Source organism: Mizuhopecten yessoensis, unplaced genomic scaffold, assembly GCF_002113885.1.
Source record: "Mizuhopecten yessoensis strain PY_sf001 unplaced genomic scaffold, ASM211388v2 scaffold10591, whole genome shotgun sequence".
NCBI lineage: Eukaryota > Metazoa > Mollusca > Bivalvia > Pectinida > Pectinidae > Mizuhopecten > Mizuhopecten yessoensis.
The window spans coordinates 1468965-1481029 of NW_018408623.1; the positions used below are offsets into that span (position 1 = coordinate 1468965).

The window sequence follows — 12065 nt, forward strand, 5'->3', positions numbered from 1 at the left end:
GGTTGGATATAACTGTAGAACAATGGGGCCAGGACACTTCTGTCAACCAGGTATCTCAGTGGGTTAGGACACTTCTGTCAACCAGGTATCTCAGTGGGTTAGAGCGATGGTTCAGCAGTATGAAGCTCGGGGTTAGTGATCTATCAAACCTGTAGTCAGGCTGGAAAACACAATACTTGGTTACAGCTGTTGGCAGTGGTTCTAGGATCCTTACGTATTAGAATATCTTTTTATTTCATGAGTAGCTGTCTTTAATTACTGGTAAAAATACTGAAAATTCATCAATTATTGAATGTTTATCAGGTGTTTAATTAGTTAATATTCACCATTGACAGATCAAAGCCAGCCTGCGACCACACCCACAGCCACCCTCACTCTAGAGACGTTATTTAGAACTGCAAGTCTGCAGCAGACTCAGCAGGCGGAAATGCCGAACATCCCTAAAACATCAGGGTTCCACAGGTAAGTTTTTAGGATATTTCTAAACCATCTTATTTAATTTTCACATATCAATTTTGACAACATCCCCAAAATATGTCATTCCCAAAGGTAAATTTAGGCAACTTCCCCTTGAACATCTGCATTTCACGTGTAAATTTCATTTTCATACATATATTCTGACGACATCCACAAGACACCTCAGTTCCACATGGAAGTTTGTGAATTGTCCTCAAAGGTGTTATTTCCACAAGCAACTTCTGACCAATTTTCCAAACTGTATCACTTTCACATTTTATTCTGACTAAATCCTAAAAACATAGTTCCTCAGGTAAATTATGTTGACATTTCCAATGGTGTTCAGTTGACAACCTCCTCAAAGCATTTTGGTTATTTCTAAGAACATCCCCAAAACCTGTAATTTTGACAAATGAATTTTAAGAGGAACATAAAGTAATTTATACTTTTCTTGACTTTTAATTGTGTGGCTTTTATGGAAAATAGATGCTTCCTAAATATAGGATTATTTTATACCAGGTCAATGTCAGTGACCGATGCAGAGCGTCACATGACTAGTCAGCCATCGTCGGAGGATAACTTTCCGCCCCTGCTGCGCCAGATCATGTCATCAAGCTCCATGGTGGAGGATATTGAACGTCAACAGTGGGTGGACCCTGCGGGGTCTGACTTAAGCCAGTTGTCCAATGTGGCTGAGGACCCCAAAATCTCCAGAAAAGCCCAAGGTGGCAAGGGCGAGGCAAAGCGCTCAAAACCCCATGGAGGGGAGGGCAAAAAGTCCCCACGAGGGGGGAGAAGTGATCTCATGGACATATACCAGGGGGGTGGGGATACGCAGTCTGTTGACGTCATCCAACAACTGTTATCTAGTGGGTCTAAGGCCACACATAGACAAGCAAAATCAGTGTCACCAGGGATCAAACATTCTGCTGAACCAGATCCTGCTCAGATTCATCTTGGAAGTGATCTATTAACTCCTGCAGCATTAGAACAGATGGCATCGGGTATCCCATCACTATCAGATGTGGTATGTCTACACAAGAAAAAGGGAAGGGGTTACACCAGATACATCATACCATACTGTTCTTTGTGTAGAATATGTTGTGTTACACTGGGAGATAGGTGTGACTGACTGCCTGTGTCTGGGTGACCATGTGATTGACTGCCTGTGTCTGAGTAATCATGTGACTGGTTGCCTTTGTCTGAGTGACCTTGTGTCTGAGTGGCCATGTGACTGACTGTCTGTGTTGGTGGCCATGTGACTGACTGTCTGTGTCTGACTGACCATGTGTCTGAATGGTTGTGTCTGAGTGACCATGTAACTGACTGCCTGTTTCTGAGTGACCATGTAACTGACTTCCTGTGTCTGAGTGACCATGAGATTGACTGCCTGTGTCTGACTGACCATGTGTCTGAATGGATGTGTCTGAGTGACCATGTTATTGACTGCCTGTGTCTGAGGGACCATGTGATTGACTGCCTGGGTCTGAGTGACCATGTGTTTGACTGCCTGTGTCTGACTGACCATGTGACGGACTGCCGGTGTCTGTGTGACATTGTGTAACTGACTGCCTGTGTCTGGCTAACCATGTGACGGACTGCCTGTGTCTGTGTGACATCGTGTGACTGACTTCCTTTGTCTGTGTGACATTCTGTGACTGACTGCCTGTCTGAGTGACCATGTGATAGACTGCCTGTGTCTGAGTGTCCATGTGATTGAGTGCCTGTGTCTGAGTGACCCTGTAACTGACTGCCTGTGTCTGGCTAACCATGTGACGGACTGCCTGTGTCTGTGTGGCATTGTGTGATTGACTGCCTGTGACATTGTGTTACTGTCTGAGTAATCATGTGACTGGTTGCCTTTGTCTGAGTGACCATGTGACTGACTGCCTGTGATGTGATTGACTGCCTGTGTCTGAGGGACCATGTAACTGACTGCCTGTTTCTGAGTGACCATGTAACTGAGTGCCTGTGTCTGACTGACTGCCTGTGTCTGACTGACTGCCTGTGTCTGTGGGACAGTGTGTGACTGACTGCCTTTGTCTGTGTGACATTGTATGACTGACTACCTGTGTCTGAGTGACATTTTGTGACTGACTACCTTTGTCTGAGTGACATTGTGTGACTAACTGCCTCTGTCTGAGTGACATTGTATGACTGTCTGCCTGTGTCTGACTGACTGCCTGTGTCTGACTGACTGCCTGTGTCTGGCTGACCGTGTGACGGACTGCCTGTGTCTGTGTGTCATTGTGTGACTGACTGCCTGTGTCTGAGTGACCATGTGATTGACTGCCTGTGTCTGGCTGACCATGTGACGGACTGCCTGTGTCTGTGTGACATTGTGTGACTGACTGCCTGTGTCTGTGTGACATTGTGTGACTGACTGCCTTTGTCTGTGTGACATTGTGTGACTGACTACCTGTGTCTGAGTGACATTGTGTGACTGACTGCCTCTGTCTGAGTGACATTGTATGACTGACTGCCTGTGTCTGTGTGACATTGTGTGGCTGTCTGCCTGTGTCTGAGTGACATTGTATGACTGCCTGCCTGTGTCTGTGTGACATTGTGTGACTGACTACCTGTGTCTGTGTGACATTGTGTGACTGACTGCCTGTGGCTGTGTGACATTGTGTGACTGAGTGACATTGTGTGACTGACTGCCTGTGACTGAGTGACATTGTGTGACTGACTGCCTGTGAATGTGTGACATTGTGTGACTGATTTGTGTTGTAGACTGAGTGTCATTGTGTGACCGACTGCCTGTGTCTGTGTGACTGACTGCCTGTGTCTGAGTGACATTGTGTGACTGACTGCCTGTGTCTGTTTGACATTGTGTGACTGATTTGTGTTGTAGACTGAGTGTCATTGTGTGACCTACTGCCTGTGTCTGTGTGACATTGTGTGACTGACTGCCTGTGTCTCTGTGTCTGAGTGACCATGTAACTGACTGCCTGTGTCTGAGTGACCATGTGACTGACTGCCTGTGTCTGTGTGACATTGTGTGACTGACTGCCTGTGACATTGTGTTACTGATTGCCTGTGTCTGTGTGACATTGTGTGACTGATTTGTGCTGTGGACTGAGTGACATTGTGTGACCTACTGCCTATGTCTGTGACATTGTTTGACTGACTGCCTGTGTCTGTGTGACATTGTGTGATTGACTGCCTGTGACATTGTGTTACTGACTGCCTGTGTCTGTGAGACATTGTGTGACTGACTGCCTGTGTCTGAGTGACATTGTGTGACTGACTGCCTGTGAATGTGTGACATTGTGTGACTTACTGCCTGTGTCTGTGTGACATTGTGTGACTCACTGCCGGTGACATTGTGTTACTGACTGCCTGTGTCTGTCTGACATTGTGTGACTGACTGCCTGTGTCTGAGTGACATTGTGTGACTGACTGCCTCTGACTGAGTGACATTGTGTGACTGTTTTGTGTTGTGGACTGAATGACATTGTGTGACTGATTTGTGTTTTGGACTGAGTGACATTGTGTGACTGACTGCCTGTGAATGTGTGACATTGTGTGACTGACTGCCTGTGTCTGTTTGACATTGTGTGACTGATTTGTGTTGTAGACTGAGTGTCATTGTGTGACCTACTGCCTGTGTCTGTGTGACATTGTGTGACTCACTGCCGGTGACATTGTGTTACTGACTGCCTGTGTCTGTATGACATTGTGTGACTGACTGCCTGTGTCTGTTTGACATTGTGTGACTGACTGCCTGTGTCTGTTTGACATTGTGTGACTGAGTGCCTGTGTCTGTGTGACATTGTGTGACTGAGTGACCATGTGACTGTCTGCCTGTGTCTGTGTGTCATTGTGTGACTGACTGCCTGTGTCTGTGTGACATTGTGTGACTGAGTGACCATGTGACTGACTGCCTGTGACTGAGTGACATTGTGTTACTGACTGCCTGTGTCTGTGTGACATTGTGTGACTGATTTGTGTTGTGGACTGAGTGACATTGTGTGACCTACTGCCTGTGTCTGTTTGACATTGTGTGACTGACTGCCTGTGTCTGTGTGACATTGTGTGACTGACTGCCTGTGACATTGTGTTACTGGTTGCCTGTGTCTGTGTGACATTGTGTGACTGACTGCCTGTGTCTGTGTGACATTCTGTGACTGACTGCCTGTGTCTGTGTGACATTGTGTGACTGAGTGACATTGTGTGACTGACTGCCTCTGACTGAGTGACATTGTGTGACTGTTTTGTGTTGTGGACTGAATGACATTGTGTGACTGATTTGTGTTTTGGACTGAGTGTCATTGTGTGACTGATTTGTGTTTGGGACTGAGTGACATTGAGTGACTGATTTGTGTTTTGGACTTAGTGACATTGTGTGACTTAATTTGTGGTTTGGACTGAGGGACATTGTGTGACTGAATTTGTGTTGTGTGACTGACTGCCTCTGTCTGAGTGACATTGTATGACTGACTGTCTGTGTCTGTGTGACATTGTGTGCCTGAGTGACATTGTGTGACTGACTGCCTGTGTCTTTGTGACATTGTGTGACTGACTGGCTGTGGCTTTGTGACAGTGTATGACTGAATGCCTGTGTCTGTGTGACATTGTGTAACTGACTGCCTGTGTCTGAGTGACCATGTAACTGACTGCCTGTGTCTGAGTGACATTGTGTGACTGATTTGGGTTTTGGACTGAGTGACATTGGGTGACTGATTTATGTTTTGGACTGAGTGACATTGTGGGACTGCTTTGTGTTTTGGCCTGAGTGACATTGTGTGACTTAATTTGTGTTGTGGACTGAGTGACATTGTGTGACTGATTTGGGTTTTGGACTGAGTGACATTGGGTGACTTAATTTGTGTTTTGGACTGAGTGACCTTGTGTGACTGATTTGTGTTTTGGAATGAGTGACATTGTGTGACTGATTTGCGTTTTGGACTGAGTGACATTGTGTGACTTAATTTGTGTTTTGGACTGAGTGACATTGTGTGACTGAATTTGTGTTGTGGACTGAGTGACGTTGTGTGACTGATTTGTGTTGTGCACTAAGGAATGTGATAGATCGACTGTTTATTTACACAGTGATAGCTGTGTTGTTTACACCCAGAGAACAGAAGCTGCTGTGACAAAAACATAACTAGCTCCGACAGTGATGTAACATTTTGCAAAAGGCCCATCACTTAGATGTAAACTTAGACATGTGTTATGTTCATCACCTAGTGCTAAATGATCAGTTATACTGCAGGCCTCTAATCTGCAGCCAAATAGATTGATAAAAAAAATACCTATGAATTATTCAATACCAAGATCTGTTTTATGTTTTATGACTTCAATATTTAGGGAAAATGCATTTGAAACTAACACAAGTCAGATGGATTTGTTTGAATCAGTAAAAGTGTAATGCTTGTTAGATTAGGTGTTTGAAGGTTACAGAATGTAGCTAGAAACTTTCTCATCCTCCACACCAGACAAGAACCCATGCTCTTTACCACCACTTGCATCTGAATGCAATTTATATTAGTTCTGCTGTTATAAAAGACTGCTATTTGTTCCACAAATTTCTTTGACTTTTAAAATTATAAAACAAACAAGCAAAAGAAAAGAACTTAATTAGCGTTTTTCACCCAACAAACAACCTGCTGGTACTGACTTTCTGTCCTGCTGGTGAAACTCGGAGGCATCCTCTACTTTGTAGTGGTGCTATATCGACCATCTCTAGTTTAAGTGTAAACATGCTATCTTTGAGTTTAACGCTAGCACTTGCACATATTAACTTTGATGTGCGTTAATAAAAACTATGGTAGGACCACCAGTTATTGGACCCGTTATGTTTTTATTGATGTGTACTTATTGACACTAAATAAATAAACCACATTGCTGTAGATTACTTCACATTTGTGTAACACTTGTTTCACATAAATTTTATGATGAGCATTAATTATGAATTCAAGTTTCATGTGACAAATTATTTGAATATAACACAAGACATATATGCTGAGTTACAAATTGGTACATGGATATCTGTCTGTACGAAATTTAGTGGAGCAGGAGAATATGTTCCTGAAGGCTCCGTGTCCCACTGCACTGTGGTTTTACCTATATACAGTAACATCCACTTAACTTCCTTAAGGCTCCCTGTCCCACTGTACTGTGGTTTTCCCTATATACAGTACCCTTCCCTTAACTTCCTTAATTCAAGGCTCCCTGTCCCACTGCACTGTGGTTTTCCCTATATACAGTACCCTTCCCTTAACTTCCTTAATTCAAGGCTCCCTGTCCCACTGCACTGTGGTTTTCCCTATGTACAGTACCGTCCACTTATCTTCCTTAATGCTCCCTGTCCCACTGCACTGTGGTTTTCCCTGTGTACAGTACCTTCCACTTATCTTCTTTAAGTATTCCTGTCCCACTGCACTGTGGTTTTACCTATATTCAGTAACATCCACTTAACTTCCTTAAGGCTCCCTGTCCCACTGCACTGTGGTTTTCCCTGTGTACAGTACCTTCCACTTATCTTCTTTAAGTATCCCTGTCCCACTGCACTGTGGTTTTACCTATATACAGTAACATCCACTTAACTTCCTTAAGGCTCCCTGTCCCACTGCACTGTGGTTTTCCCTATGTACAGTACCCTTCCCTTAACTTCCTTAATTCAAGGCTCCCTGTCCCACTGCACTGTGGTTTTCCCTATATACAGTACCCTCCCCTTAACTTCCTTGAGTCTCCCTGTCCCACTGCACTGTGGTTTTACCTATGTACAGTACCCTCCCCTTATCTTCCTTGAGGCTCCCTGTCCCACTGCACTGTGGTTTTACCTATATACAGTAACATCCTCTTAACTTCCTTAAGGCTCCCTGTCCCACTGCACTGTGGTTTTCCCTATGTACAGTACCATCCACTTATCTTCCTTAAGGCTCCCTGTCCCACTGCACTGTGGTTTTACATATATACAGTAACATCCACTTAACTTCCTTAAGGCTCCCTGTCCCACTGCACTGTGTTTTCCCTGTGTACAGTTCCCTCCAGTTAACTTCCTTAAGGCTCCCTGTCCCACTGCACTGTGGTTTTCCTTATGAACTGTACCCTCCCCTTATCTTCCTTAAGGCTCCCTGTACCACTGCACTGTGGTTTTCCCTGTGTACAGTACCCTCCCCTTATCTTCCTTAAGGCTCCCTGTCCCACTGCACTGTGGTTTTCCCTGTGTACAGTTCCCTCCACTTAACTTCCTTAAAGCTTCCTGTCCCACTGCACTGTGGTTTTCCCTGTGTACAGTACCCTCCACTTATCTTCCTTAAGGCTCCCTGTCCCACTGCACTGTGGTTTTCCCTGTGTACAGTACCCTCCCCTTATCTTCCTTAAGTATCCCTGTCCCACTGCACTGTGGTTTTACCTATGTACAGTACCCTCCCCGTAACTTCCTTAAGGCTCCGTGTCCCACTGCACTGTGGTTTTACCTATATACAGTAACATCCACTTAACTTCCTTAAGGCTCCCTGTCCCACTGCACTGGGGTTTTCCATGTGTACAGTACCGTCCACTTATCTTCCTTAAGGCTCCCTGTCCCACTGCCCTGTGGTTTTCCATGTGTACAGTACCGTCCACTTATCTTCCTTAAGGCTCCCTGTCACACTGCACTGTGGTTTTACCTATATACAGTACCCTCCCCTTATCTTCCTTAAGGCTCCCTGTCCCACTGCACTGTGGTTTTCCATGTGTACAGTACCGTCCACTTATCTTCCTTAAGGCTCCCTGTCCCACTGCACTGTGGTTCTCCCTGTGTACAGTACCCTCCCCTTAACTTCCTTAAGGCTCCCTGTCCCACTGCACTGTGGTTTTACCTATGTACAGTACCCTCCCCTTAACTTCCTTAAGGCTCCGTGTCCCACTGCACTGTGGTTTTACCTATGTACAGTTCCCTCCCCTTATCTTCCTTAAGGCTCCCTGTCCCACTGCACTGTGGTTTTCTTATCTTCCTTAAGGCTCCCTGTCCCACTGCACTGTGGTTCTCCCTGTGTACAGTACCCTCCCCTTAACTTCCTTAAGGATCCCTGTCCCACTGCACTGTGGTTTTCCCTGTGTACAGTACCCTCCCCTTATCTTCCTTAAGGCTCTCTGTCCCACTGCACTGTGGTTTTCCCTATGGTTACTGTGCTACTTAACCGCTATGATTTATTGATCTTTGATTTCGTGATTGAATTATTTAATTGCAGGGGTCAGCCAGTGCTGCCCTACCCCAAGGGTCAGATGTCCTCCTCACCCCTATGGCGTTTGCTAGAGTACCCCTCCCTGGAACCAAGGCATCACCTGTTCCCATGGCAACTCTCAACACAACCTCAGGTATATATCTGGAGGAATTAATAAAGTGTATACATGTATATCTAAATACATGTTATTTCAATGCAGCAAAATAATTGAATGTGTTCACGGTGAACGTTACAGGAATTTTAGATTAGGAAGGACTCGGATGATGTCAACTTTAGACAGTGATATATCTGGGTCTCTGCCAATACAGATACATAATGGTATATTAGGCTATAAGAGTATGTAATCATGCTGCTGTGATGCTAGAGCAATGGCTAACATGTCAAAGTAGTGTTAGATCAGTTCATGTTACAAAGTGATTGTAATGGGCTTCGTTTGCTATGGTTTTGTGATTGATGGGGTTAATCTTGAGTTCTTACAGCATCTACCAACACAGTCACAGCCACTCAAAAACTACAGGAACAGTCACAGCCACTCAAAACTACAGGAACAGTCACAGCCACTCAAAAACTACTGAAACAGTCACAGCCAGTCAAAAACTACAGGAACAGTCACAGCCAATCAAAAACTACTGAAACAGTCACAGCCACTCAAAAACTACAGGAACAGTCACAGCCACTCAAAAACTACAGAATCAGTCACAGCCACTCAATAACTACTGAAACAGTCACAGCAATTCAAAAACTACAGGAACAGTCACAGCCACTCAAGCACTACAGGAACAGTCACAGCCAATCAAAAACTACAGGAACAGTCACAACCAATCAAAAGCCACATAAAGAGTCATTGCCACTCAAAAACTACAGGAACAGTCATTGCCACTCAAAAACTACAGGAACAGTCACAGCCAATCAAAAGCCTTATAAACAGTCAGCCAATCAAAAGCCACTCAAAAACTACAGGAACAGTCACAGCCAATCAAAAAATACAGGAACAGTCACAGCCAATCAAAAAATACAGGAACAGTCACAGCCACTCAAAAACTACAGAAACAGTCACAGTCACTCAAAAACTACAGAAACAGTTACAGCCACTCAAAAACTACAGGAACAGTCATTGCCACTCAAAAACTACAGGAACAGTCACAGCCTATCCAAAAATACAGAAACAGTCACAGCCAGTCAAAAGCCACAGAAACAGTCACTGTCACTTAAAAACCACAGAAACAGTCACTGCCACTCAAAAACCACAGAAACAGTCACTGCCACTCAAAAACTGCAGAAACAATCACAGTCACTCAAAAACCACAGAAACAGTCACTGCCACTCAAAAACTACAAAAACAGTCACAGTCACTGTTATGTCCTTCTACTCTGCATAATGTCTCTACCCTCTTTGTTATGTCCTTCTACACTGCACAATGTCTCTACCGTCTTTGTTATGTCCTTCTACACTGCATAATTTCTCTACCCTTTGTGCTATGTCCTTCTACACTACATAATGTCTCTACCCTCTGTGCTATGTCCTTCTAAACTGCATAATTTCTCTACCCTTTGTGCTATGTCCTTCTACACTACATAATTTCTCTAGCCTCTTTGTTATGTCCTTCTACACTACATCATTTCTCCACCCTCTTTGTTATGTCCTTCTACACTACATAATGCCTCTACCCTCTGTGTTATGTCCATCTACACTGCATAATGTCTCTACCCTCTGTGTTATGTACTACACTACATAATGTCTCTACCCTCGTTGTTATGTCCTTCTACACTCCATAATGTCTCTACCCTCTGTGTTATGTCCTTCTACACTCTACCCTCTTTGTTATGTCCTTCTGCACTGCACAATGTCTCTACCCTCTGTGCTATGTCCGTCTACACTACATAATGTCTCTACCCTCTGTTCTATATCCTTCTACACTACATAATGTCTCTTCCCTCTGTGCTATATCCTTCTACACTACATAATGTCTCTACCCTCTGTGTTATGTCCTACACTACATAATGTCTCTACCCTCTTTGTTATGTCCTTCTACACTACATCATTTCTCTACCCTCTTTGTTATGTCCTTCTACACTGCATAATTTATCTACCCTCTTTGTTATGTCCTTCTACACTGCATAATTTCTCTTCCCTCTTTGTTATGTCCTTCTACACTGCATCATTTCTCTACCCTCTTTGTTATGTCCTTCTACACTACATAATGTCTCTACCCTCTGTGCTATGTCCTTCTACACTGCATCATTTCTCTACCCTATTTGTTATGTCTTTCTACACTGCATCATTTCTCTACCCTCTTTGTTATGTCCTTCTACACTACATAATGTCACTACCCTCTGTGTTATGTCCTTCTACTCTGCATAATGTCTCTATCCTCTTTGTTATGTCCTTCTACTCTGCTTAATGTCTCTACCCTCTTTGTTATGTCCTTCTACACTACATAATGTCTCTAGCCTCTGTGTTATGTCCTTCTACACTACATAATGCCTCTACCCTCTGTGTTATGTCCTACTCTTTGGGTATTTGTTATGTCCTTCTACTCTGCATAATGTCTCCATACTCTTTGTTATGTCCTTCTACACTGCATAATGTCTCTACCCTCTGTGTTATGTCCTTCTACACTACAACCCTCTTTGTTATGTCCTTCTACTCTGCTTAATGTCTCTACCCTCTTTGTTATGTCCTTCTACACTGCACAATGTCTCTACCCTCTTTGTTATGTCCTTCTACTCTGCATTATGTCTCTACCCTCTTTGTTATGTCTTTCTACTCTGCATAATTTCTCTACCCTTTTTGTTATGTCCTTCTACACTGCACAATGTCTCTACCCTCTTTGTTATGTCCTTCTACTCTGCATAATGTCTCTATACTCTTTGTTATGTCCTTCTACACTGCATAATGTCTCAGCCATCTTTGTTATGTCCTTCTACACTGCATAATGTCTCTTTCATCTTTGTTATGTCCTTCTACTCTGCATAATGTCTCTACCCTCTGTGTTATGTCCTTCTCCACTGCATAATGCCTCTACCCTCTGTGGTATGTCCTTCTACACTGCAGAATGTCTCTACCCTCTGTGCTATGTCCTTCTACACTACATAATTTCTCTACCCTCTTTGTTATGTCCTTCTACTCTGCATAATGCCGCTTCCCGCTGTGTTATGTCCTTCTACGCTACATAATGTCGCTTCCCTCTGTGTTATGTCCTTCTACACTGAATAATGCCTCTACCCTCTGTGTTATGTCCTTCTACACTGCATAATGTCTCTTCCATCTTTGTTATATCCTTCTACACTGCAAAATGTCTCTGGCCTCTGTGTTATGTCCTTCTACGCTACATAATGTCGCTACCCTCTGTGTTATGTCCTTCTACACTGCATAATGCCTCTACCCTCTGTGTTATGTCCTTCTACACTGCATAATGTCTCTACCCTCTGT

The 12065-nt window shown here is 43.9% G+C and overlaps 1 protein-coding gene across 3 annotated transcripts in view; it reads left to right on the forward strand.

The window, feature by feature from the left end:
* The window catches only part of LOC110461244 (mRNA-decapping enzyme 1B-like), a 132411-nt gene that overhangs the window by 111391 nt on the left and 8955 nt on the right, over window positions 1–12065 (forward strand). For all 3 annotated transcript variants that reach the window (XM_021514640.1, XM_021514642.1, XM_021514643.1), the window contains 3 exons: window positions 336–462; window positions 976–1483; window positions 8640–8766. In XM_021514640.1, the coding sequence (XP_021370315.1) occupies window positions 336–462; window positions 976–1483; window positions 8640–8766 (762 nt within the window). The remainder of the gene's footprint in view (window positions 1–335; window positions 463–975; window positions 1484–8639; window positions 8767–12065) is intronic.